Consider the following 27,850-nt stretch of genomic DNA (forward strand, 5'->3'; position numbering starts at 1 on the left):
CCTCACTGCTGTAACCTCACGCAAGTGCTTTCCTGCGTCTGCACAACCGCGTACAGACACAGGAAAGCGCTTACGAGAGGTTACAGTGACCACCGTGAACTTGTGGAGTGGACGAGGGCATCACAATAGTACTTGGAGGGCTGCATGTGGCCCCTGGGCCTCACATTTGAGACCGTTGTGCTACACACTTCTAATGGGAGCTAAATGCTAGTTTGGAGCTTGAGGTGGGCAACACCTGTCGGCTCTTTGATTTCTCCCTCCCCCCACCCAGCAGCTTATTAAAAAACGGAATCTGTGTCTTGGCATAACAAGGGGTGCTATAGGTAGGAATGAGGTATATTGGCAGAGTTGTGTGTGAGTGAGGGCCTCAGCACTGGTATAGCAGTGGGTCCTGCAGGGCAGGAATAAGGTGTATTCACAGAGCTCAGGGTGAGTGTGTGTGTTTCAGTACCGAATAGCAGGAGGCACCGTAGGGTAGGAGTGAGGTGCAGTGGAAAAAGTGTGTGTGTGTGCATGCATGCATGCGGGATCTCAGTATCGGAAGAGCAGGGGCTTCTGAGAGGCAGGAATAAGGTACAATTGGCTGAAACTGCAGGGTGGGATGCTGCAAGGTAGGAATGAGGTGCATTGTTTCATGCCCTGCTGCACCAGCTCCTTCTTGGAGAGCTCCCAGACTTTTTGCTTAGCCTCTGGCATGTCAGAGTATCAGAGATCCAGTTGTAGCTTGTGGTTGAAGAGGTCAGTGTTTCAGGCAGAATCTGTTATGAAGAGGCTCCTCCCCTTTTATTTTACCATTGTAAATCACCTAGAATTTTGGATAGGCATTTAATCAAATTTTAAATAAAACTTGGTAGAGGGGACAGGCACGAATACTGAACCATCCTAGTATTAGATTAATGGAGGATTTTATTTTTACTAAAACCCACATTGAGCTGTGAGGATAAGATGGGATATTAAAGGAAATAACAGCAGAAAATCACCCCCCCCCCAAAAAAAAAACAAAAAACAACCAAACAAACAACAAAACAACCTTCTCCCTTTCAATCTGTCCAGTTCTGTTTCTTTTGCTTTGGACAGATGAACATATGAATTTCCATATCCAACCCACCACCAGCTTTCAATATGAGTATGGCTAGAATCTGCCAGTGTCCTCCACCTTCTCTACTGGGAAGCCCCCTCCAATCATTTCACCTTCCTCTAATTCAGGGGTGTCCAACCTTTTGGCTTCCCCGGGCCGCATTGGCCAAATAAAATGTTTCTGGGACTGCGCAAACGCAGCAAGACAGAGGAGGGAGCCGGCAAGACGGTAAACACCCAGGGGCAGCAGAGGAAAATACTGCATCGCCCTCAACCGGGGCCGCACAAAATACTTCATGGGGCCGCAGGTTGGACACCCCTGCTAGGGAACCTCCAGTGAATCCAGCATGCAGGTCTCTTTCCATGTCTCTCCATCGCTCCACGTAGGTTCCTCCACTGTGTTCTTGGCCATCCTGTAGCTTTGATCTCTGTACTTGTGGTCTTATATTTTTCCTCTTCCCTCCCTACAGATGTCCACAGCCATGTCAACCAGCCACAGTTGGTGAGATGTTCTCCTCCCGCCATCCCAACATGTCCTCAGATGCCTTCTACGAGACGTGTTGCAGCGGCCCGGCCTCTGGACGAGGCAGCAATGTCTCCACGCAGCCTGAACGCGAGCTGGCCTTCTCCACGCAGGCTGTAATGGCGCCCGCACCCTCTGCTGCCATGCCTAGCTTTTCTATGACCTTAGGTGCCGTGTCCAACATTGTGGCCCTGGCGATCCTGGTGAAGTCTTATGCTCGTTTCCGCCGGCGTTCCAAGGCCACCTTCCTGCTCTTCGCCAGCAGCTTGGTCATCACAGATTTCGCAGGCCACGTCATCCCTGGCGCCTTCGTCCTACGTTTATATGCCGTCCGCATGCAGTGGAAGGCCATCGACCAGACCGGGGCCATATGCCAGTTTTTCGGTGCCTGCATGGTATTTTTTGGCCTCTGTCCGCTGTTCTTGGGTTGTGTGATGGCCGTGGAGCGTTGCGTGGGGGTGACGCGGCCGCTTCTGCACGCAGCCGTGGTGACCTCCACGCGGACCAAGTTCACCCTGCTGGGGCTCTGGACCTTCGCTCTGATCATTGCTTTGCTGCCCATTCTGAACTTCGGGCACTACGACATCCAGTATCCGGGGAGCTGGTGCTTCATCAGAGTCCACCAGATGAGCGGCTGGGGCGAGGCGACCTTCGCCCTGCTCTTCTCGCTGTTGGGTTTGACTTCGCTCTTCGTGGCCTTCGTCTGCAACACAGTGAGCGGGCTCACACTGGTGTGTGCCAGACTGCGAAAGAAAAAGAAAAAATGTAACCGGCGTACCAAGTCCCACGACATCGAGATGGTGGCCCAGCTGGTGGGCATCATGGTTGTCTCGTGCATCTGCTGGAGTCCCATCCTGGTAAGCGATACACACATTTCCTCACAATGCTGGAGAGAAATAAGGGTACCCTCTTGAACCTACTTGCACGCTAGCCAGATCGGTCGCACCTGAATGTTCCAGGTCCTAAGGAAGGCTCATAAGTGGGAAGGAAAGGAGAACTAGGAACGGATGACATTATTGCAGTCGATCTGGAGTCCTTTCCCCTACTGTGAGAAACCACAGTCCTCGAGTACCACAATCCTGTTGGGTTTTCAAGATTTCCACAGTGAATATGCAGGACTCTGTTATACCGCCTGTGCCAATTACAAGGATCTGTGCCTCCTGAGATTTCTGGTGTGCCGTGACTCACTGGCGAGGAGAGTCGTCTACGCCGGCTGCTTGTGGCAAGAGGCACGTCCTGTAGGAAATCAGCTGGCGTGGACGACTCTCCTCCTGGCCGGCGTCTCTCCGCACCTCCCAGATCTCTGTAACAGCGGAGTCACTGCAAGATGGGCCTCCACGTATGCGTGCGACGTCATCGCATTGAGTTCCGGGTGCCTTCCGGCCGGGGCACCACATTTAGCGTGCTGCCGGCTGGAAAAGTTTACGGGACACTGATCTAAGTGGTTCACATTCTAAAAACAAATGCATCACAAAGCAGGAAAATTTCTATTCGATTTTCTAGCCTGGCCTCCCAAAAGAGCCCAGAACGGGTTCCAAGTTTACATACACAATAGAGGAGAACTCCAAAGTTCAAAGGAAAGCATCGGCACCCATCCAGCTACAGTGGCGTAGGAAGGGGGAGGGGAACCTCCTCTCTGCCCCCTATTCCTTCCCACGCCTTCCTTTTCGCCCTACCTCTAGCTCCTTGTTGGCGCAAGCTGCAGCTCCAAGCTCTCTCGCTCTGTCACTTCCTGTTCGCGGGACCAGGAAGTGACACCAGAGGGAGAGCTGAGGCCGACGCGGGCAGCAAGTTGGAGACGCTGCTCGCGCCAGTGGAGTTAAAGAGGTACAGGGGATGGGAAGGGGCACGCACGGCGGGGAGGGGGGTGCCACTGCCCCAGAGACCGCCCATCCTTACTATGCCACCGTTAGACCTGCCCCCCACCAGTTCCATCCATCCCATCCCCGCCCCAGACCAACCTCTGCTGTGATTTTGAGGGAGGCTTTTCAAAACCCGGACAAAGTGTCGGGATTTAAAAAGCCATCCAGTCATGTCCTCAAAAGAAGGAAATAATCGGGGAAATCCTACCACTGAAGATATATCACACTCATGAAACTAAAAGGTAACTTGAAAACAAGAGATTTGCGCGTTCTGCTTCCATTATACACAAATAGATTATGGAAATGTTGAAAACCCAACTGGATTGTGGCCCTCGAAGACCATGGTTGCATATACCTGCTCTACTCTCGACCTTCCCTTGGAGAATCACCACCTCACCCAGGTTAATCTGATCAAGCTATGCAGGCCATTCTTCCTTATCCCCCCCCCCAAAAAAAAAAAAATTGCATGCAGGAGAGAAGTACTGTAGCTCTGATTTGCTCTGATTTTCTCTAATCTGCCATTCCCAACCCAGAATATCCACAATGAATATTCATGAGTTAAATCTGCATGCAATTAAGGTCGTGCAAGCAAATGTAGATGTGCCCCCAAGGCCTGGGTTGGGAATGGCTGCTTTGAGAACCACAGCTTCCAAAATGCCCTTTCAGGTGAAGGGAACGCAGAAGTTCTTTTGCTCGTCAGAAATGGGGAGATTTACAGCAGCGTGGGCCAGTCACTTCCATTAACTGGTCCTCACTTATAGAAGGCCCAGAGAGCAGCCTCCTTTCTGTGTGTGCTTAATCAGAAATGGATCCCTCCCCAATTCTCTTCTGAGAAAGAAAAAATGTTTTTATTTTATCCAAACAAAAAAATTTAAAAACTCTCAATTTTTATCAAATGGCACCCTCTTGTGGCAATTGTCTAGAACTGCAAGCTCAGCCTTGATAGTGTTAAGGCCTTTCCACCTTTCTCAAATCCACCTGAGCTGTCACAAGCACAGTTCACCTTCCAGGGGATCTTGAAAACAGCCCCCACCTCGTCAAACAAGTATATTCTCCAAAGTGTGTGTGGAGGGGGGGGGAGAGGCTGGTACTTGTATTATGGGCAGTGATAGATGCCCTTTACTTAAAAAAAGGGTAGGGGGCAGTTTTGGCAGTGCTCAGCTACCCATAATCAATCTTAATGCCAAAGATACCAAGTTACTCAGTTCCAGGCCAGAGCTTTCGGTCAGTCCTAGATTTCTGACACCACATCCTGGTGCATTTTGAGATTTGCAGCATTGATTACAACGGTCAGACCAGACACTACAAATCCCACACTGCTTTGGGAGTGCAAGTTCAGAGCCAGGACTGTCCTGAAATTTCCAGCCTGGAATTGGGTAACTTAGCGTCCCTGCAGTGCCCTACTGGACACATTGCAAAAAGCTTCTGGTTGTAGATTAGATCAGGGTCTCAAGTCAGTCCTTGAGTCCCACCCCCCCTTCCCAGAGTTTCAGGATATCCGCAATGAAACTGCGTTAAGACTGATTTGCATATACTGCCTCCATTCAGTGGCGTAGCAAGGGGGATCCACTCCGGGCGTGGTCTTGCTCAGGGCGCTGGCACCCCTCCTCCCACTCCTTCCACCCTGTCATGCAAACACCCCTTCCCTTCCCCCATGCCTTTTCAATTTTGGCACGAGCAGCCACCAACTTGCTGCCCGTGTTGGCTTCGGCGCTCTTCTGAGACCCTGTCACTTCCGAGACCCGCACCTAGGAAATAACATCAGAGAGAGCACTGAAGTTGAAAAATACGGGGAACGGGCACACGTGCGCGGCAAAGAGAGGTGGGAGAGGGGTGCTACCGGGCGCTGTTTCCCCTCGCTACGCCACTGCCTTCATTGCGTGAAAATCTTGGCAAACACTGGATCAGCCCAGTTGCCAGAGAAGAATTCCTGTTCTGGGGCTTATTGTGTAGAGCAGAGGTTTTGAACCCCCCCGTCCTCAGGACGTACCAAGTGATCCACAGTGAATATTCATGGGATGATTTTGCATGCACTGCCTCCACTGTATGCAAATCGAATCATATGAATATTGATTACGGGGATCCTAAAAACCTGACTGAACTGAGAACCCCTGGGGTAAAAGAGAGCCATTGCGTAACCCGGCAGAAGAACCAGACTCTCATCTTTAATTGAGCGTAGGACCGAGCCCTTGAATTCTGTGGTTTCAGATGCAAGAGTGCAGGTTTGAAATTTAGCCGTACAGATCTATGCTGGCTCTGAGATTCCACAATTTTAGGCTCCTTAAACACCTAGGGCAGGGGTAGGCAATTCCGGTGCTCGAGAGCCGGAGCCAGGTCAGGTTTTCAGGATATCCACAGTAACTATGCATGAGATAGATCTGCATCTCAAGGAGGCAGTGCATGCAAATCCATCTCATACATATTCATGGAGGAGATCCTGAAAACCTGACATGGCTCCAGCTCTCGAGGACTGGAATTGCCTACCCCTGATCTAGGGTCCAAATATTGTCAGCTCTCATCTGGATAAACAGTCTTAGACAAGGAACTGCTGGGATATTCAGTTGTAATCTTTGAACCGAGGTCTACTCGATTGCAAATTGCTACCATAGTGGTCACAGCCAATATAAGTTCTTCAACGATGCTCTTTGCCACTATCCGTAAGTTTGGTATTTTAACTTTAAAAATGGCAGCCAGCAGATCCTTGGATCTCTTGAATATCTGGTCTGACGTATTTTCACCTGGCTCCTAAATGTTAAACTTACCTTCAACAGACCAGAGCTGAGTTTAAAGCAGTCAAATGCCCAGACTCTAGTCCCAAAGATACTGAATTATTCTGACAAAAAAATGTCGCTAGCCAGCCATCTTCTGACTCTTTCTGTAAGAACTCAGGCCAGCAAAATGCGAGACTGCACGAAAATAATGCAAAGGGCTCATGAGCTGAAAAGGTTTATTCCCTAGGGGTATCCAGGGAGAGTCTTACTTCTAACTAGAGAATTTTTCCCTGCACTGTCCCTGCCCCAATCCTCTAAGCCAGTGTTCTTCAACTGCCGGTCCACAGGGCCAGCATGTCCATCGGGCCCAAGACAGTACTCTTCAGCCACCGGTCCACGGTATGATCAACGTGGCGTCTCCGGGCCAGCTCCCTGAGTGCTGCAGTGCACAAAGCCGTGGGAAAAGGCTCCTAGGTGCATCCTGCACCTGAACTGGAAGCCTTCTCTCTGACGTCACAATGTCAGAGGGAAGGCTTCCAGATGAGGCACGGGACGCGCGCGAGGAGCCGCTGCCCACGGCTTTGTGCATTGCAGCATTCAGGGAGCTGGCCCAAAGACGCCGCGTTGATCGCACCGTGGACCGGCCCGAAGATAACACCGGGGGGCAGGCCAGAAGGCAAGGCACATGGAGGGAAAGAGGCAACAATGGTAGGGGAAATGATTTTATTTTTTAATTTAGTGATTGATTTGTCTGTTCAGGAAGAAATGCCTTTGTTTCTTTTCCTCTGGGGTTGTTGTGCTTGCAGAGTTTTGCATCTTAGGGTTTGTTTGTGACTATTAGTACTTTTAGTTTTTGATCCCGTATTTGCATGGGGTTATCTGTTTTCTGGTAGGAAGGAGTGTTGAAAAGCATACAGTGTGCTTTGTATAGTTTAATTTTGTGGTTAACCATTATGTGTTGTTACATAGTAACATAGTAGATGACGGCAAATAAAGACCTGAATGGTCCATCCAGTCTGCCCAACTTGATTCAATTTAAATTTTTTAATTTTTTCTTCTTAGCTTTACCCGGTATTGTGCTTGGGTTCCAACTGCCGAAATCTCCGTTAAAACCTACTCCAGCCCATCTACACCCTCCCAGCCATTGAAGCCCTCCCCAGCCCATCCTCCACCAAACGGCCATATACAGACACAGGCCGTGCAAGTCTGCCCAGTAATGGCCTTAGTTCAATTTTTAATATTATTTTCTGATTCTAGATCCTCTGTGTTCATCCCACGCTTCTTTGAACTCAGTCACAGTTTTCCTCTCCACCACCTCTCTCGGGAGCGCATTCCAGGCATCCACCACCCTCTCCGTAAAGTAAAATTTCCTAACATTGCTCTTGAATCTACCACCCCTCAACCTCAAATTATACAATTATATTGTGTGTGTATATATATATGAAAATTGAATGGAAAAAATGGTGTTACAATTAGTACTATTATGGGGGCGGGGTCTGGGGTGGAGATTGGCACGGCTTAGCCCAGTGTTCTTCAATTGCTGGTCCACATAATAATTATTTTATTTCCGCCAGTCCATAGGTGTCAAAAGGTTGAAGAACACTGATCTAACCACACAAGCCTCAGACACTTATGATTTTCAAGTGTTTGAGGCTTGTGCAGATGAGGATGGAGCTTCCAGGGATGGGGGGAAAAATTTGTCCCCATGTCATTCTCTACAACTAACCTCTTGTCCTTTCTTTTCTCCGGTACCAGATTTTTGTGATGATGTCTGTGATCAACGCGCAGAGCAATCCAGGAGCTGATGTCGCCCATTATAAGTGGCTGATGTTTTTGGGAGTCCGGCTGGCATCCTGGAACCAGATTCTGGACCCCTGGGTTTACATCCTTCTGCGGAGGGCTGTACTGCGCCGACTCTACCAGATCGTTGTGAGGCGGACGGACCTGAAAAGCAGCAAACTGGATCGCTGGGAGATCAGCTCGTACCAGAGCTCAGATCGCACTGGGATCAGCCACATCTGAGGAAGAGGGGATGCAACGCTAGATGGATGGGTGCAAAGCTTGGCTTGGGCTGACCCAACGTAGCCTTTCAATATCTGTCCACAGACTGAGAAAAAGGAAACTGGAGCATGGCATACCGTCCATGAGCCTACAGTGATACTCAGGATTTAGGGACAGATCCCTAGGAGTTAAGATCTCGGGGCTCTGCAATGATTTCAATCCCCCACCCCACCCCCACCCATCTTGTGCCAAACCGTCTTTATCCTGCCATCTCCTGCTTCCGATAATGCCGACCAAGATTCACCTAGACTTTGAAAAGATCAGAGAATAAACTCCTTAGCGGAGGAGGGCAGAGAACTCGGAGCCTTAGCAGCGAAAGGGGCTTTTCTAGAACAGCCTGTTGAACAGGACAAAGTATTTTATGTATTAATAAAGGTTTTATCTGCCATGGAATGTGCTGCACTTTCTCTTGGGCTCCTTCTCTAGGGAGTCTGCGTTCAAAATCCCACACCATCTCATCCCAGTGTATGTTGTGCGTTTCTCTAGGGATACAGAGCTTGTCACCTCAAGGACACGGACACAGAGGTGACTTCTAGGACTGGACGGTCCGGGGGTTGGACACAGGGATACAGAGCCTGTCACTAGACAATGACACAGGGACAAATGTGTCCCCATCCACCCAGGAACTCAATTTCACCGTCCTGTCCCTGGGAGTTTTGTCACTGTCCCTGTTCTTGCTCCATTCCTGTAAGTTCTGCCTTAACCACAAAAGCCTCAAACACTTATGATTTTCAAGTGTTTGAGGCTTGTGCAGATGAGGAGAGAGCTTGCAGGACAGGAAAAGAACTCAGGGGATGGGAAAATGAATTTCCTGTCATCCCCTGTCATTCTCCACCTGCCACCTCTAGGACTGGAGGGTTCAGGGGATGCAGAGTGTGGTGGGTTCTTCAGACACATTCTTGTATGTATATTTATGTCGTATATTGGAAACCCACCCCCCAAAAAAGAAAAACCACAGTAACATGGCTTTTTAAATTATTATTTTTTCTCATTCTTTATAAAAGGCAACAATAATTCTTTGAGTCCAGGGATTCAAGACAAAGTTAGACAAGTTCCTGCTGAACCAGAACGTACACAGGTAAGGCTAGTAATCTCAGTCAGGGCACTGGTCTTTGACCTAAGGGCCGCCGCGGGAGTGGACTGCTGGGCATGATGGACCACTGGTCTGACCCACCATCTCAGCTGCTTGAAAGAGCCACCCTGTAGCCCTAGGTCCATGCATAGATTAGCGGGCTCAGATTGCAAATTGAGCCACAGCGCTGCCACCCCTTCTAGTCCTATGATTAACTGCTAAAGGGATTAGCAGAAGCAGCGGAGGGAAGCTTCAGGCAGCATAACCCCAGCAGAAATGTTAACAATTCTTAAGGAGGTGGGCTGATCTGAGAGTCATGGACAGCAGTCATAGGCTCATTTACAGCAACCAGGTCACAGGAACACTGCAGCTGTGTTTGGGCTCTCTGGGGGCACAGGGAACCCAGACGTGTGTTTGGAAACGATGATGGTGACACAGCCCAAGTACAGTCTGGTCGTGGGCTAGCTTGGAGTTTAACTGCTGAGCCGTAAACCGAAAATCCTAGAACGGGAAAGGTCGGTGCTGTCCCATCTTTTACTGAATTGGAGCACTGCTCTCCGAGATGGCGTACGTGGCAGGCAGAGATAGCAGATGTAGCTACGACCCTGGCACAGAACTCGCAGTGTGAGTGCAAGGCCACACGAGAGGGGGTGCGAGAAATTCCCACGGAGGTCTGGGTAGAAAGCTAAGCTACCCGGCTCCATCCATCTTGTCCAAGAGGTGCCTTTCGGAGACGCTGGTTGCTTTGGATCCAGGATCTTTGATGATGGGAGTGGAGAAGAAGACGATGGAAGTTACAGGAGCTTCATTAGACCTTTCTTGGAGGCAAAATGGTCCCCCTCCCAATGCCATAATTCTTGTCTACCAATGGCAAGGAGACGGGGGTTTTGGGCGTAAACGAAGTACACACACACACACACACACACAGTCCTGCATTGCAAAGCCAGACACAATAAGCAGGGGAAGGGGGGCCTCATTAGGGGAGGACCCCATGTCCCGCAGTTAGTTATAAAGGTCGTCATCCCCGTCATCTCGGAAGAGGCTCCCTCGGCCGCTGTCACTCTTCCTGGCGTCACCGCTACTGGACTCTTTACCCTCGGGGAACCTGGTCATGGAGGGAAGGAAAACGATGCGTTATTAATGCAGTGTGTTGATAGGCATAGAGGTGGGGGCGGGGGGGAATAGATATTTGAGCATAGCTGCCTCAGAGAGACACTCTTATGCCCCACCAGTGATAAGGGAGGTCCAATTAGTACCATGGAAAAGGAATAGTGCCTTGAGGCTCAACAACTCCCACTGGAGGAGAGGAAGAAGTGGCTCGAGGGGACTTATTGTTGTATGCCCTGGACCCCCTCCCCCATTTGTCTTGCATCTCTTTCCCTCTCCTCTGCCCCTGGATCTGGTATTTGCCCCTGCCTGTGACCCAGAAACTCTTCTTCCCCGGTGTACCTCACTACATTCGCGAGTGGCAGCAGCAACGCACATCTGCTGCCTGCACTGGGCTCTGCAGGATTCCCTTTGTTACGTTCCGCCCTCACTGATGTAACTTCCTGTTTTCTCTGGCGGGACATGGAGAGGGAAGCTTGCAGAGACCTGTGCAAGCAGATGTGTGTGCCGGTGCTGCTCCCGAGCGCGATGAGGGAGTTGCCAGGCCACGGACTGATCTGGGGAAGGAAGAGAGGAAGCAAAGGGACCCAGGTGGCCACGCCAGAAGAGTGTAGAGGGGCCAGACAGGGTGGGCCTGTGCCCACCCATAGCTACACCACAGGATTGGTCCCCTCTCCTGTGCTGGTGGGAGATTTGTCGTCGTCCCCCCTACGCTGTGACTGCCACATCAGTCAGAGTTCAGTCCTCTGCCATTGGCATAGGGTGGTTCTGAGTGCCACATTGATGGGCATTGAGTCTCCATTGGGTCTGTGGAAACTTAGGCGCCTTACCTGAAGTTGCCGAAGCCCCGGCTCTGTTGCAGCGTCTGCGCAAACATTTCGTATTTGCGAATGTCATTGTCGCTGACCGAGCGCCTGGCAAACCTCATAGCTTCTTCAAAGTGATCACGCCGGATCTCCGGGACTGGGTCATAGTCGTCATCCTGAGAAGAGATGAACGTGGAAATAACTGAGTTGTAGAATGAGCAGTGTCCCTCGATCCGCTATTCCGAGTTGAGTCCTGGGGCCGTTCCTATTCCAGGGATCTATAGTGGTCTTTTAGCTCATTGACCCCTTATCACAATCATATCATCGTCGCCTCTTTCACTGGGCTTGCGCACTTACCATGGCTGCCTCTGAGTGTCGCTGGTGCTCCCTCTCCCTCCGGATCTCGGCTTCGATGGACTCTCGGATGGCGAGCTTGCAGGCACGTTGACAGATCTCTGTCAAATCAGCACCGGAGAAGCCGTGGGTGATCTTAGCCAGGTAGTTCAAATCCACGTCCTGCCAGGAGAGGATAAAATGTTATTTGTTTGTTATCTGTTCTGGGCAGTATTTGGAAGACAGATTAAAAAAAAAAATTGAACAAAGATACATTCATAATAATTCCACGGATACGTTTGGATTACAAAGACGCTCATAGGAATTCTAAGAGCATCAGAGCTGTTACCGCTGTGGCCTGCGCTAAAAAATTGCGCTATGGCTTTGTAAAAGTTGGAGAGTTAATCGGTAAACTGTATATTATGGATATTAGTATTAGACCCCCTAGTAAGTGTCACATTAGGAGAAAAACTTGCACTGAAATGATGGAAAATCTAGAGCAAATTGTAACCTGTTAACTGTATATTATGTATATCAACCTGTAACCCACCCTGAGCTCTTTGGGGAGAATGTGATCGAAAACGAATTAAATTAAATTAAAATTATTCAAAAACACACCAAAAAAAATCCCTACAAATTGCAGTACATCAATGTATGGTGACAGGATAATCGCGCGCCAGACACCAGCGCGCCGACAATCCAGCGCAAGAAAGAAGCGCGCTGCCGAATGCCGCTGAAAAACTTATTTTTAAAGAGCTCCGATGGGGGTGTGTGGGGGGTTGAAACCCCACCCCCACTTTAATGCATAGTGTTCGCGCTGCCGTTGGGGGGAGGGGTATGGGGGGTGCAACTCCCCACATTATAGAGAAAACGGAACTTTTCCTGAAAAATATCGGAAAAAGTTCCGTTTTCTCTACAATGGGGGTTGCACCCCCCACGCCCCCCCCCAACGGCAGTGCGAACACTAACACCCCCCCCCCGTCGGAGTGCTTTAAAAATAAGTTTTTCGGCGCTTCTTTCTTGCGCTGAATTGTCAGCGCTGGATTGTCGGCATGCTGGTGTCTTGTGCGCCACTGACTATGAACCTCAATGTACTGAATTACCAGAAGTATTTACCTTATAAAGTTTAATTTGATGAATATCCTACAATCCATTATATGCTGATGACGTCTAAGCGCGATATCACACACGGTGTAACGAAATTTAGATCATATGATGTATTGCTGCAGATGTGTAAAGGGTGTGCATACGCTGGAGAAACAACTCACCCTGGCTATAGGTGACTTTCTTAGGTTGGCTTTCAGGATGGCCACTCGAGACCCGTCATCGGGGAGTGGGATGTAGATCAGCTGATCCAAGCGGCCCGGGCGCAGGATCGCAGGGTCTATGATGTCTGGCCTAGTGGAGGGGGGATGAGGACTTCAGATACCAGCCTTCGAAACAGATAGCTAGCTATTTTATTACCAAGCAGAGCTCACATCTCTCTGCCCCCTCCCTCCCACACGTGACCATGTTGTGACTGTGTCCGACATAGGGACACATGGTTTCCACAAGAGTGGAGAGGATGGAAAAGAACTATTACCTGTTTGTGGCACCGATGATAAAGACAGTCTTCTTGTTGGACATTCCGTCCATTTCGGTGAGGATCTGGTTAATGACACGGTCAGCGGCTCCTCCTCCGTCACCTGCGCCGCCGCCTCGAGCCTTGGCGATGGAGTCCAGTTCATCAAAGAAGAGGATGCAAGGAGCTGCCTGACGAGCCTATGGAAGCCGGTGCGTAGAAATGCAATGATCAGAAACTTCTCCGAGGCCTTCCCAACCTAACTCACCCATCTCAAGAGAATGATTCGACCCGACCGACCAATAGTTTCCAATTTGAACACTTCCTATTAATCTATGGCCCAGAAGTCGCCTCTTTAGTTGGGAAGTCAAACCAGATCTTATTCGATCACTCATCTGAAACTCCAGTAAAGCGTTTGCTTCTCCTATGTGATCTAGACCAGTGGTTCCCAACCCTGCAGCCAGTCAGGTTTTCAGGGTTTTCAGCCTTAATGAATATGCATGAGAGAGATTTGCATGTTCCATGTTTATTCATTAAGGCTATCCTGAAAACCTGGCTGGCTGGTGGTCCTCCAGGACAGGTTGGGAACCACTGATCTAGACCCTTTTATTCTTACTCATGGGCTCAGTTGTCCCATTTCCTAGTCACAAGGCTCTTCCTACCACATCAGTAGATTAACAGCTTGATGGCAAGGATTCCATGATGGGATGTGCTAATGAGATGACAACCTTCCTTCTGTTATGAAGATGTCATCTCTTTTGAACAATTAAAATATTATCTTCTCCCTCTCTTCAAATCTTTCCTCAGAGCCAGGCAGAGACACGGTTAGTCTCTATGCTTGATCCAGGAACCAATATCCTCAAGTTGCCTTTCTTGCATGGTATACAAACAAGTTTACCTACTCTAGAATTCAGTGCTTTGGTAAATAATGTCATCATAGAGCACATTGGCTTGGCCTCCTCCACTCACTCTCCTTTAGAGAGCCAACCCCCAGTCAACAATTGATCATAGATAATCAGAATCTTTTCTACAGTCAACCCAACTCAACAATGGTTGGTCAACAACCTGTTGGAAGGAGTCAGTACTGAAACACCAGAAGTGTGGCTCCCTCACCTTATCGAAAATGTCTCGTACGTTTGCTTCAGATTCCCCAAACCACATGGTCAGCATCTCTGGCCCTTTGATGGATACAAAGTTGGCTTGGCATTCATTGGCAATGGCCTTTGCCAGCAGGGTCTTACCGCAGCCAGGTGGACCATAGAAGAGCACACCACGCGACGGTGTCATGCCAAACTTCAAGAACTTGTCGGGGTACTCAACTGGGAACTAAAAGAGAAAGAGATATGTGCACTCGTAAGGAAAGTCAATCAGATCGGAACCCAATCCTGATCTCAATGTTAGGTGAAGGAATCCAATTTCAAAGCCTTTGTGATATCATTACCAAAAGGTTCCCACAGTACCTACACTAGTCCATGTTCCCCTAAAAAGACTCCTCACCAAGGCTCTCACTGGAGCACTGCCCTAAGCGCTCACCTGCACCAGTTCCTGCAGCTCCCTTTTCACCTCATCCAGCCCGCCAATGTCTTCCCATGTGACTTGTGGCACTTCCACCACCGTCTCCCGCAATGCTGATGGATTACTCTGTCCCAGAGCCCACTGAAGGATGAGAGAAGGGAGACAGAGAAAGACCTCCATGAAACAGCAGGACATGAGACAGAGAAGGAGAAAAAGATAATGTAATATAGCTGATTTTAAAAAAGGTTCGGACATGTTCCTGGAGGCAAAGTCCATAGTCTGCTGTTGAGACAGACATGGGGGAAGCCACTTCTTGCCCTGGATTGGTGGCATGGAATACTGCTACTATTTGTTTTTTGCCAGGTACTTGCGGCTTGGATTGGACTCAGTGAAGACGGAATACTGGGCTAGACTGGTCTGACCCAGTAAGGCTATTCTTATGTTCTTAAGATGAAAGCATAAGAGAAAGAAACAAAGAGAAAAGGAAATGGAGATTAGGGAGCAAAAAAAAAGAGCAGATTGGAGAGGAAGAGTCGTAAAGAAAATAAAAACGGGATGAAGCTGGGAGAGGGTGAGGGAGGCGACACGACAACCCATGAAAAGGAGAGAAAGAGGTAAGAGAAAGAATTGAGGGAAAGGGACAGAGGTATGGGGGAATGGAAGGAAACCAGCAGACGGGAGGGGGAGAGGAGGGAGGGAGCTGAGATAGTGAGGAACACAGTCAAATGTAATCACTAACTAGGAGAAAGGAGGAGATGAGAGTAGGGGAGAGGTCAAGGGAAATAGGGGTGACGTGGGGAGCGGCGCAGGGTCAGGGCCCAATACCTGGAAGTCGTCCATGGTCACAGCCATGGAGTTCAGGATGTCCGCATCAATGGTATCATCCTCCAAGTCGATAATGTTCATCTTTTTACGGATGGCTTGCAGCGCCGCTTCGGAGCACAACGCCGCCAGGTCAGCGCCGACGTGCCCGTGGGTCTCGTTGGCCACCTGCGGCCAGTGTGAGGAAACAGTAACACTGTCAGAGGCACATGTCCAGGTCTCACTTCGTTTACAAAACATACATCAACACAACACACGCCACTGATCTACAGATATGCCAAGGAAAACCCACGTATTTATTTATTTCGTTTTCTGTCCCGTCCGCCCCAAATGGGTTACAATTTGCCATAGTTATAGTACAAGTTTTTATCCTAACTACTACTATTTATCACTTATATAGCGCTGAAAGGCATAAGTAGCGCTTTACATTTTGAAATTTAATAGATGGTCTCTTCTCAGAAGAGCTTACAATCTAACTTGGACAAACATGACATAGAGGGGGTTGGGGATTCAGAACCCAAGGTGAGAGGAGTTAGGAGTCGAAAGCATTCTCGAAGAGGTGGGCTTTTAACTGGGCCTTGAACACCGCCAGAGACGGAGCCCGCCGTAGGGATTCAGGCAGCTTGTTCCAAGCACACGGTGTATATTAGGGATCTAATACTTCACGTACACACGCATACGTAAAAACCTTGCTACTCACACACAGGAATGCCACACAGTAGCGTAGCAAGGGTGAGAGGTGCCCTTCCCTGGTCTCCGCTCCCTCCCTGATCCCCCCTGCCTTGCACACGCCTCCCTTCCCTTCCCCATACCTCTAGTTGCTCACTACCATGAGCAACAAGAACGTCAACGTTCTCCTCGCGACCCCGTCGGCTCTCCCTCTGCCACTTCCTATGCACGGCACTCGGAAGTGATGTCAGCGAGAGACGACGTGGTTGCGAGGAGCATGTTGAAATTGTCACTCATGGCGGCGATCAACTAGAGGTACGGGGGGGAAGGGAAGGGGGCGCGCGTGGCGAGGGGACGAGTGGGAAGAGGCAGGAGGGCAGAGAGGAGGAGGGATGCCAGCTCCCCACCAACATGGCACCCAGGGTGGATCACTCCCCCCCCTTAGTACGCCACTGATACCACACACAAACTAGGAAAACATTTTCCACATCTTATACCTAGTCAAAGGTTGGCGATATGAATCCTGCCCAGCAGCGCACTCCATACAAAACGTCTCATTCCAAGCCATCACAAGATGGGCAGATTGGATGGGCCATTCGGGTCTTTATCTGCCGTCATCTACTATGTTACTATGTTACCTCGCATCATTAGCTTGGTGAGCACATATATTACTTTGGTGGGTGATCACATGCGATGACTGGACTTGTGCAGTCTCTCGAGCTCAAGAACTGCAATGTCTTAGGCTGAATATTCAGCAAAAACGGTTCTACAGACCTGTAAAGGATTCATCCCGTTTTCTCTAGGTCTGATGGGGCTCTGAAGCGTACTGCACAGTACAGACATACGTACTTGCTACATGGCTACATGCTTTTGCATGACCACATCACACACAGATCTGGTTACCACGAAGGACAACACTGCCATATGCCAGGCTGTGGCTGAGGGAATGGATCTCTCCTCCCTCCCCCTCCCCCTCCCCCATGAGATGACAGATGCTTGTCCACTCCCCTCCCTAGCAGCTCTTACTCGCTCCAGATCCACGTCATCTGCAAGCTTCATGTTTTTTGTGTGGATTTGGAGGATCTCCAGCCGGCCTGTGGAATCCGGGATGCCAATGTCGATTTCCCGGTCAAAGCGACCTATTGGGAGGTGGGGTAGGAGTACATCACACAAAAGGAAATCATGTCAACCTTGCCTCCAACTCCCATCCTGGCCAGCAATAAAACAATATTGCTCCATGACATGCAAATAAAGATTCTGTTTCTCTAGTGCTCTGCTTTCCTGATGGGAAACTCTATATACTAGTGCTCAGCTCTCACACTTCTCTTTCCAGGGCTGCAACCCTTCCCTGGAAGATCATCCCCATCTCCCCTTGGTCACAATACAGTTGGATTATATCTACAGACCCAGGCTCCAAGCCACTGTTGCTCCAGTCATGATTCACTTGGCCACCTGAGCTCAAATGGTAAGCTCTTATGATCAGGGATCATTGCATTGCGTAATTTTAGTGTTCTGTTCATTGTGGATGCTATTCATGAACGTAGCAAGGCTGTTGGCCTTTTCATTTTTTCTTGATATCTGACTTTAAGGCATGCATTCCGATTTGGAAGGAAGAAAGGTGCAATTGGTGGACCATAAATGGAATGATCATGGAACAGAGCTATCCCAATACTTGCAGGGTCACCTACCAAAGCGGCGGAGAGCAGGGTCAATGCTGTTGGGTCTATTGGTGGCAGCCATGACAATCACATGGGACCTTTGCTTCAGGCCATCCATGAGCGTCAAGAGTTGGGACACAATTCGTCGTTCCACCTCACCATGTGTCTAAAAGATGAATAAATAAGCAGTGGAATGAGAGACAGTGGGAACAAAGACAGAAAGCCCATACCAAGCTGGGGACCCACCTTCTCTCTTTTGGGAGCAATGGCGTCCAGTTCATCAATGAAGATAATGGCAGGTGCATTCTTCTCAGCTTCCTCAAAGGCCTTCCTCAAGTTACTCTCCGACTCGCCAGCCAGCTTACTCATAATCTCTGGACCTGAGAGACAAAAAAAGACCAGCTAATCAATTTGTACTCGGACTAAAGAAAAGTAAAACAGAAATGCATGGAAGAATGGGGCTAGGAAACCAAGAAAATTCTGCGTGAGCTTCTTTAGATCGCCAAGATCTTGATGCATGGAAAAGAATCAGTGAGAAGTGTACAATCCTACCATATCTTCCACATGTATATATATTATCACCCCTTACCATTGATAAGGAAGAAAAATGCTCCTGTTTCATTGGCGACTGCCCGTGCCACCAGAGTTTTCCCTGTCCCAGGGGGTCCATATAGTAGAATCCCTCGTGGAGGCTAGGAAGAATAAAGATTGGAAGGTAAATAGGCACATCTACATGGGCAATAGGATTTCTATTTTTTTCAAAATGGACCATTTTCTGCTAGTGGCCGGGGGTACAGTTTCATGATTTGTCTTACAGTTCCAATTTGGCACACCACAATTTCAAGAGCTGAGTTCGAACTACAAAGAGACGCTTACGAGTTGAGATATTGATTTGATGCAAAGGCTTAATTACTTTCACTCCAATTGCTTTAAAAAGGGCCGGGTGTCGGAGGGGTAGTTCCACCATCTCTTTGATCTGAGCCAGCTGTTTCCGACAACCTCCAATGTCATCATAGCCCACGTCATTTAAGCTCTCTTCCTCATCCTGAGTTAAGAGAAGAAGAGAGATAATGAGAACAAGAGCAAGACAATGCTGAAAAGAGAACCAGCAGCAAAATATTAGTACTAAGACCCAACAATGAAAGCCAACAATGAGACATGAAATTTAATACTGCAAAACCCAAGCCCCAGCAACAGAGCCAACACCATTCAAGAATTGTACCTCAAACTCAATATAGCTAAATACAACAATGAAATGCAATGACACCAGCAAACCAGATCCAAATCGATAAAATGAGACTCAACAATAAAACTATCCACCAATTAGCCTCAGACTCAGTATAACCCAACAAAATCCAATTATAAAAGCAAAACCCACCCAAAAAACGGAGACCTGAAACTCACTACAACAAACACATTAAGACCTGATATTAAAAGGCAACAGTACCATTAAGGCCCCAGACTCAAAACTGCAAGGCCCAATAATGAAGGCCAGACCCAATGGTCAAGAGTAAGACATGACTTTGAAGACAAATAACATGCATTGACAAATCCACAGACTCAACACAGTCAACACTATACAATGAATGCAGAAAAAAACGAATCACGCCCAAAATAAGAAATCAATAAATAAGAAATTCCTCCCACTGGATTTTGTTTGCCCACTTATTTCTCTTGGACTGGGGAACTAGGGCCAGAGGGAAGAAAGAATAAAAAGAAGATGACACCACCTCTCTTTTGATGGGTTCTCCCTCGCAGTGGATAATAGTATCGGGGGCTACAATGCAGTGTGGCGAAGGGTCAACTTCTACAATCTTGAACTCCACGGCCCTCATCCCTCCACGGATCAGGAAAATGTCACCTGGATGGGGAGAAAGAAAAGAAGATTATGAACAGCAAGGACAGAAAGAGAAAACACACTCGAGAACCATGAGAAAGAGTCCTCTAATATTTAGTCCAAGGCATTCATGAATCTGTAGTCCACATTTACTTAATAATAATCATTTTTCCAGTGCTATTGATGTATGCTGCACTGTACAGCATTCAGTGTTATTAATGCTAGCGATCCTTTTCTCCTTCACTGACCCCCAATCAGGCAACTGCAAGACCCACTGACACAAGGGACATTGTTCTATTTTTGGCATGTTCAGACTCCCTTGGATGCTGTGACCTCTTATCAATCTATTGAGAATACCAGATCTGGTGATGCCGTTCTTTGCATGCAGACATACCTTATATGTTAGACTGGGAGTTGCTGTCCTTCAGAGTTATAGCTGTCATGGTGTGTGTGTGGGGGGTCATTACATGGCCCCCATGGGCTGAAAAAGGGATGATTACCTTTGTGCACAGGCCGATAAGCCTCCAGGAAGTAGGGCTTTAGGTACACCTCAAACAGGTTTCCTGTGAGACCCACGATGGTGTCATCAATGGGCAGAACATGGATCCGTTTTCCATATTTCACATCCGGACATGCCTGAATGCTAACAAAGAATGCAAAAGGTTTTCTTAATTGAGGTTCAAGTTCAGAAAGTAGCACCTTTCACCTTTGGGAACTATTTGACCTTCTTGTTGGTTATCTCCCTTCCATCTGTCTTCTGAAGAGGTCTTCACATCCATTTTTTTCCCTTTGAGGCTTTCTACGTCCATTTTCACCATCTATCTTCTTCACTTAGCACCTTCATGAGCAAACTCTCCTCTAGGTCTTTCAAGTTCCTCATCTCCCCACTTCATTCTCCTTAAATATCATCTACTTTTTACTACCAGAGTTCTCCATCTTTTTACCCACCCTCTCTTCATTGTCTCTCCTCATAGTCTCTCCATTCATTTACCCTCTTGCCCTAGGGCTTCTCCATTCCTCCACCCTCTCTTTAATGCCTTTCCATCCACATTCACACCCCTTTCTTATCATGGCTTCTTCATTCATCCCTCTGTACTGGTACCTCTCACCTTATAACGTCTCCTAGACGGACACGAAGGTTATTTCTGATGACCCGGTTCATTCGGACTTTCTCATTCTGGCACGTGTCATCAGTAAGCACGATGCAGACTGTCTCCCGGCGCTTTTTACCCTTCAGAATTACCGTGTCACCACGGAACAGGTGCAGCTCCTCCATTTTGCTCTGAAAAGTAAACGGCATTTCTATTATTCAAAGCAATAAATGGCACTGCCCCCACTTACCTAAACAGAACCTTACTACTAGACAAAGGAGAATTCAGACCCCATTTACCTACCCCCCATTAAAAGGTACTCAGCGCAAGAAGATGTTTGACAACCTACTAGTGACGCAAGCAGCGAAACTTGACCACTCCATCTCCAACTTGCTGACAACGAGCGACTTCAAATCATTTCGAAAAGAAATCACAACCCTGCTATTCAAAAAATGTATCCAGATATCTTAACTCTTCCCCTTGTCCTCCCCTCCCCTGTAAATTCCCCCTCAAAGTCTCTTCCTCTCTTGCAATCTTTATCTTCAAAGTCTCAACCATGTAAGCAGCTCCCTAAATTGTAAATCTCCTGGAAATGTCCAGTTATCTTTTTGTAATCCTATAATTTCCTAAATTATAATTTTCCTGGAAATGTCCAGTTAGCTTCTTTTGTAATCCGCCTAGAACTGCAAGGTACGGGCGGAATAGAAGTCACTAATGTAATGTAATAACATTTTGGACTTAAGATACTGCGCATAGGGACCTTTGCAACCAACTTGTTTAATTCTCGCCTTCAAAACATTTGCAACCCAGGTGCGGGCAGAGGATGGTTTGCCACAAAGTTGGTGTAAGAAGTGCGATTTAAACTTGGGACTCCAAGTCTGTGATTATTTTCCAAGTTTATTCCTGTCTTACTATCCTGCACCAACGGTAAACACCTTCTGGTCGACCTACAATCTAAAATCAATTAAAAAAATAAAACCACATTACCACAAACAAATAAGGTTAAAAGTTAAAACTACAATTATTATAGGAAAGTAAAGAGAAAAATACAGTAGGTTATAACTTCCTGTGTATTGCAGAAAAACTCTTAAAAGCCAAATGCCAGTATTTGTATCTGGAAAAAGAAATGTTTTTAACTCAGCTTTAAACTTATCCATTGTATTCAATAATAATCAAAGAGCCAAAAGCATAGATTCGAAAGTTGTGGACCTTTTACTGGAAAAGTCGCATTTCTAATATGTTCATGAACAATTTCTCGAGAAGTTGGAACTATAAGACGTTCTTGATTTTCTGATCGAAGAGATCTAGCAGGCGTATATGGGATCAAAAAATGTGCTTTACCATGAAAAGTACTCTATTCACTGAATTAGTGAATCGATTGAATCCTCAGATATTAATGGTTGTGACAATCCCAACAAAATTTCTGATCTTAATTTTTCCACCTTCGACTTAAAATAACAGATTTATTTGACGATGGAGTATTTCATTTTAAATCTGATGTAGTATCATCAACCTTTGTTAGCTGATTTACCAATTAGGATAATTTCCTATTATCTATATCCTCCGACCCTATCTTCTAACCATATTCAACTTAGTTTTTATATCTATGAATCATGATTCTCCAATTTTGCCTATTTTCTTCTGTGTTGGACAGTGTTGCTTGTCTGGTGTAGGATCAAGAGAAAAATCATTTATCGATGGAGTCAGCTGTGGTGTTCTTACCTGTGACAAGCTAACGATACTGTTGTCTTCATTGATGGCTTCATCCACCAAGAGACGGTTAGGCCTGTGCTTCTGTTGCAGGATGGCAGTGGAATAATCCTCCCCCTTGGAGCTGTTAGAAGGAACACGAAAACAAAAGCCATGACCATCTTGAGCCACAGTAAAACCTAGAGTAGGGTTCCCTCAAGGAGAGAAAAGAGAACATGGCAGGAGAGGAGAAAATAGAGCCTCAAATGGTCTAGTTGAGAAACGGGCAACTTTAATTCCTCAAGTAGTACCAACAAGTATGGTGTTCTGAATACCCTTAATGAATATTCATAACATTAACTAAAAGAAGCTACTTGTGTGGTCTCATTCTATTTTAATTCCAAATGAATTACTTTTACATATCTCTAATAAATGTGAAAACTTCTTATTTTACAATTGTAAGCATATGGAAACCCCCTTCAAAATTCAATGAACTGTAGAGTACTGGATCAAATGTCCATCATTTCCTGTGTGTTGTGGATTCTCATGTCGTACTGCTCTTACAGTCTGTCTTTATTTGAATCCACTCAGTGTTCCAAATTCAACAATACTCCTCTAGATCTTCAATGTTTGAATTCCATCTCGTCTTATTTCTCTTAACTGAATGAATAACAGTCTAGCCCGACAAAGAGCTGTGTTTCGCTAAAAAGCGTCTTGTTTCCTCCTCATGCCAAATTCACTTTGAACAAAACTATAAATTGTCAATAACATGATTGGATTCTACCCAGTGAGATACTAAGGGGGTTTCTACCTTAGCCATGCTCAAATTATTCAGATGTTGTGCAAACACGTAATTTGATTTTTCTTATTGTATGCCCTATATACCTTTTATTACAGACACTGGATTCCATAAACAACCTGACTTATTTCACAATCGGAATATGATCTTATACAGGGTGGGCCACGGAAAAGTAGCCCGTCTCCGGCAATAGAGATGAATGAGCAAGTGGATTGTTTTTATTCACTTACCTACAAGTTACAACAGATGGTGAAACTGGTTCCCGTTCAAGTCTATAGCCTTCCACAATCACTATTCGCTGTTCCAGGGAAAACACCATCTTTCTGGCACTGGTATTAGAGGCAGGCTACTTTTCAGTGGCTCACCCTGTATAAAACTTTCTACTGTTCTTTGGGTTACTGATCACATTAGTTTCCATTGCATGCCTGCAGTACACAACGGAAAAGACCCTGCCGTTCACTCGAAATCCACTGCACACATCCACGATCAGATAAAATTTCTGATAAATTCCTACTATGAGTGTAAGCAAACTGGGGTATTTCCTTTAATCCAGGATGCAAGTGCAGGATATGCCAATGACGGCGAATGATTTGTTGCGCTTGTTTAGAATGCGATAGGAAGAAAACCATGAGATAACAGAGTCCTGAAACCCAAGGGAGGACAACATATTACAGAAAGGGTGGTAGATGCGTGGAATAGTCTCCCGAAGGAGGTGGTAGAGATGAAGACTGTGTCTGAATCCAAGAAAGCGTGGGCCAGGCACGTAAGAGGCAGACTTCTAAGACGAAGAACCATCTGGCATCTATATTAAAGCAAATTGATCAATGGATGGCCAAATTCAAATTGAAACTCAACTCAGAAAAAAACAAATTCTTCCTAGCGAGCCCGAATGACAAACTCAAAGATTCTTCAATTTCCTTGAATGGTCGTCTTTCCTATTGTCGATTCCATAAAAATTCTGGGAGTGACTCTGGACCGTTACCTTACCCTAGAGGCACACATGGAGTTATTGGTTAGAAAAGGCTTCTCGACATTATGGAAACTAAGAACCATCAGAAAGTACTTTGATGCAACTTCATTCCGTTTACTGGTGCAATCCTCCATTCTAAGCATGCTCGACTACTGCAACATCATTTATTTGGGGTCTTTCAAGAAAACCATTCAAAGACTCCAAATTATCCAAAATTCAGCAGTACGATTGATTTTTGTCATTAAAAAATTGGGCCACATAACCCCCTATTATCAAAAACTTCATTGGCTGCCCCTGGAGGCGAGTCCTGTTCAAATTTGCATGTCTTTGTTTCAAATCCATTCTTGGTTCGGCCCCTATGTACTTGGTCTCTCATTTCAACTTGGATTGTTCCATTAGGCTGACACGCAGAGTCTACATGTTCACCCATCCAACAATAAAGGCCTGCCAATACAAAAGATACCTGGCAGGCCAAATGAACAACTGGCTGGGTAACATAATTATGCATTCCTCATCCTATCTAGGTTTTAGAAAACTAGTAAAAACAAACTTGTACAACCAATTTGTAACCTAAGAACTCCTATTGCCCTATCTCTTTATACTCTAACCCAGTGTTTTTCAACCCGGCAGAAATAAAAGAATTATTCTGTGGACTGGCATCAGTCCGTGGACCGGTGATTGAAGAACACTGGGCTAAGTCTTGGGCCAGACCCCGCCCATCTCTACCCAATCTCCACCCCAGACCCCGCCCCCATAATAGTACTAATTGCACCTTGCACGTCCCTTGCCTCATCTGGAAGCCTTCCCTCTGACATTGCAACGTCAGAGAGAAGGCTTCTGGTTCAGGCGCAGGATGCCCGTGGCTTTGTGCACTGAATCAGTGAGGAAGAGGGAGCTGGCTCGAAGATAACGCCGCATCGATCGCACCGTGGACCGGGGGTTGAAGAACACTGTTTTGGGCCTGATGCACGTGCTGGCCCTGTGGACCGGCAGGAAATTTCTGTGGTTGAAGAACACTGCTCTAACCGATTTGTAACCAAGATCTCTCAAACCCTCTCAGTACTCTGCTTGTAAACCACCTCGAACTACTATGGCTTTGGCAGTATATAAGAATAAAATTATTATTATTATCTGCCGCCATGTTTCTATGATTTACCATGTCAAAAGCTGCAGATAGACCAATAGAGGATGGAGTAGAGGCCTTTGGATTTGGCTTGGAGCAGGTCATTGGAGACTTTAGTGAGAACAGTTGCTGTAGAATGAAGAAGGCATAAGCCCGATTGAAGCGGGTCAAGGGAAAGTCAAAACAACGGTGGTGAACAGCATGTTCGAGTAGCTTGGATCAGAAGGGGATGAGGGAGACGGTGTGATAGTTTCTGTTCTAAGGTTGAGTACTTCCATCATAGTGGAAAAAGAAGCTGAAACACCGGGAGCAGTGAATCTATGAACCCCAGTAGCAGAGGGGCCTGGAACACAAATTCCTGGGACACAGAACCAGGGGACCATAAGGCCTGGGGGATCTGCGAGCACAGATCCCAGGATGGGGGGTGGGGGTCCTGAAATACAGATCAACCCAAGAGTGGGAAGGAGGTGCAGGAGCTCAGAACTCAGGAACAGGGGGGGGAGAAACGGGACCTGAAGCATAGATGCCAGGAGCAGGGAGGAGAGAACCCTGGAGCACCAATTTCAGGGACAGAGGGGGGTTAAAACCTACAGCAGAGATCGGTGGGGGGGGGGGAGGAGGGTTTGGAGCACAGATCCCTGGGGGGTAACGCTGATAAGTCAGGATATGGCCCTGTTACTCGGCTAAATGTCAAATATTATATCTCTGCCTGCCTCTCTCTTCTCTGAAGCTGCATGTGTGAGTGTATAGGGGGGGATTCCTTCAATTACAATATATGCCCCCCCCCAACCTTGTGCATATCTCAGGTCGGTCTGTCTGTCTAGACCAGGGGGAGGCAATTCCAGTCCTCGAGAGTCACAGGCGGGTCAGGTTTTCAGGATATCGATAATGAATATGTATGAGATGAGTTTGCATGCACTGCCCTCCTTGAGATGCAAATCAATCTCGTGCATATTTATTGTGGAGATCCTGAAAGCCTGACCCGCCTGTGGCTCTCGAGGACCGGAATTGCTAACCCCTGGTCCGGACGTCTCAGCCCTTCTCTGACCATACCTCTCGTCTGTGTTTGCCCGTCTCTTCCTCCACCCTCTCGCCCCTCCTCTCGAGTGAGGGACAGGAGGTCAGACAGCCATGAGCAAACACCTACAGCTCCCCTGCCAGATCAATGCAATCTGTTTGTGCAGGGGAGAGGGCACTCTCTGTGTCCCCCCCATCCCTCTCCCCTCCCTGCCCAGTCATGCCATCTGAGCTTCTATAAATACCAGCCTGGCTCTCATGTTACAGCATGTGACAGGACCTCCTTCAAGGCTAGCAGGGGGCTCTCCTTTTCACAACACATTCACTCCTGGGTTTTACCACCCTGCCCCCCCTTTCTGTATTTTTAGAGAAATTAGAAGTACAAGTCATGCATGTAAACAGACCAAAACCAGCAGACGATCTTAAAAGATAACCCGAAAAGGAGGAAGGAGTTCCTGGCATAGGAGACCGACAGCTCTAGGATGGGACCCCTCACTCCCCCATCAGGTTAAGGAGCACTCAGTGTCCCCCCCATCCCCTCTTTCCAGAGCTACAGAGGCCCAAGGGCAAGTCTGGAACTGGAAAAGTCTGCAGCTGCGACCCTGGTGCCAGCTGGGCAGGGGGGTGGGGGGTACAAACCAGAAAAGAAACAACATTAAATCAGCACCTCTGGGAGTTGGTGGGGGGGGGGGAGAACAAGGGGAAGGTTTAAGTAGAGGAAGCATGCAGAGCTCTGCCCACAGAATTCTTTCCCACCCCTTTGTAGGTGCCCAGCCGGGCTCTGACTTACTCCCCTCCTGAGGTGGGCATGCTGCCGGGTGATCCGGTGCCCCGTCCGACCGTCTGTCCGTTCCTGGGCCCAGCTCCACTCTCTCGCCGCTTGCTGGCTGCAGCTCTGTCTGTTTTCTTTCTCGACTCAGTCCCGACCTCCGCAGACAGGGGCTTGGGCAAGGTGCCCAGTGGAAGGGCGAAGCTCCCTGGCAGGGATTCTCCTCTCCTCCCCCTGCTCCTCCTCCTCCGACAGATAACTTCATAGACATGGAAATTCGACTTGAGTTCCCCAATAATACGTACTGAGGGGGGGGGGGGGATAATTTCGCAGTCTCTGTGCTTTTATAAAATAGGCTTCTACAGTGCCCACCCCCCTTCCTTAAAGAAGATGCAAATATATGCACATACTTAATAGGCTGTGTGCACACCACCACTCCATCCTGGACCCCCTCCCTTCACTCCCAGGCCAGGTTTTCAGAAGATCTGCCTGCTACCTCCATCATATGGAAATCGGTCTCATATGAGCATATTCATTCGGGTTAACCTGTTGGTAGCCCTAGAGGACTGGGAGTGAAGACCAAGGTCTGTGTTCTCATCATCAGATATACACAAGAGAATGACACGGGGACAAATTTGTCCCCTTCTCCGCAGGAACTCAATTTCTCCATCCCGTCCCCGCGAGTTTTGTCGCTGTCGCTGTCCCTGCCCCATTCCTGTAAGCTCTTCCTTAACCGCACAAGCCTCGGACACTTAGGATTTTAAAGTGCACATGATGG

General features: G+C 47.6%; 2 protein-coding genes across 4 annotated transcripts in view; one reads left to right on the forward strand and one right to left on the reverse strand.

The window, feature by feature from the left end:
• Window positions 1–8,886, forward strand: part of PTGER1 (prostaglandin E receptor 1) — a 111,670-nt gene extending 102,784 nt beyond the window's left edge. For 2 of the 3 annotated variants that reach the window (XM_033925464.1, XM_033925465.1), the window contains exons 2-3: window positions 1,548–2,457; window positions 7,929–8,885. In XM_033925464.1, the coding sequence (XP_033781355.1) occupies window positions 1,585–2,457; window positions 7,929–8,195 (1,140 nt within the window). In that variant the 5' untranslated portion in view covers window positions 1,548–1,584 and the 3' untranslated portion in view covers window positions 8,196–8,885. Of the gene's footprint in view, window positions 1–1,547; window positions 2,458–7,928 lie in introns of all 3 variants that reach the window. The other variant, XM_033925463.1, reaches the window with a different exon arrangement.
• Window positions 8,887–9,197: 311 nt separating this feature from the next.
• On the reverse strand, window positions 9,198–27,284 carry LOC117350823 (transitional endoplasmic reticulum ATPase-like). Its single transcript, XM_033925461.1, has 18 exons — window positions 27,094–27,284; window positions 22,428–22,539; window positions 20,724–20,896; window positions 20,115–20,257; window positions 19,508–19,638; window positions 18,691–18,822; window positions 18,367–18,469; window positions 18,024–18,157; window positions 17,808–17,943; window positions 17,146–17,258; window positions 15,454–15,618; window positions 14,647–14,769; window positions 14,227–14,439; window positions 13,135–13,313; window positions 12,821–12,950; window positions 11,577–11,735; window positions 11,244–11,395; window positions 9,198–10,411 (listed from the first exon to the last, which is right to left on the reverse strand). The coding sequence occupies exons 1-18, from the start codon at window positions 27,111–27,113 to the stop codon at window positions 10,309–10,311; spliced, it is 2,421 nt and encodes an 806-aa protein (XP_033781352.1). The 5' UTR covers window positions 27,114–27,284; the 3' UTR covers window positions 9,198–10,308.
• Between the last annotated feature and the right edge of the window lie 566 nt (window positions 27,285–27,850).

Source organism: Geotrypetes seraphini, chromosome 16 (assembly GCF_902459505.1).
Source record: "Geotrypetes seraphini chromosome 16, aGeoSer1.1, whole genome shotgun sequence".
In the NCBI taxonomy this organism is placed as follows: Eukaryota; Metazoa; Chordata; class Amphibia; order Gymnophiona; family Dermophiidae; genus Geotrypetes; species Geotrypetes seraphini.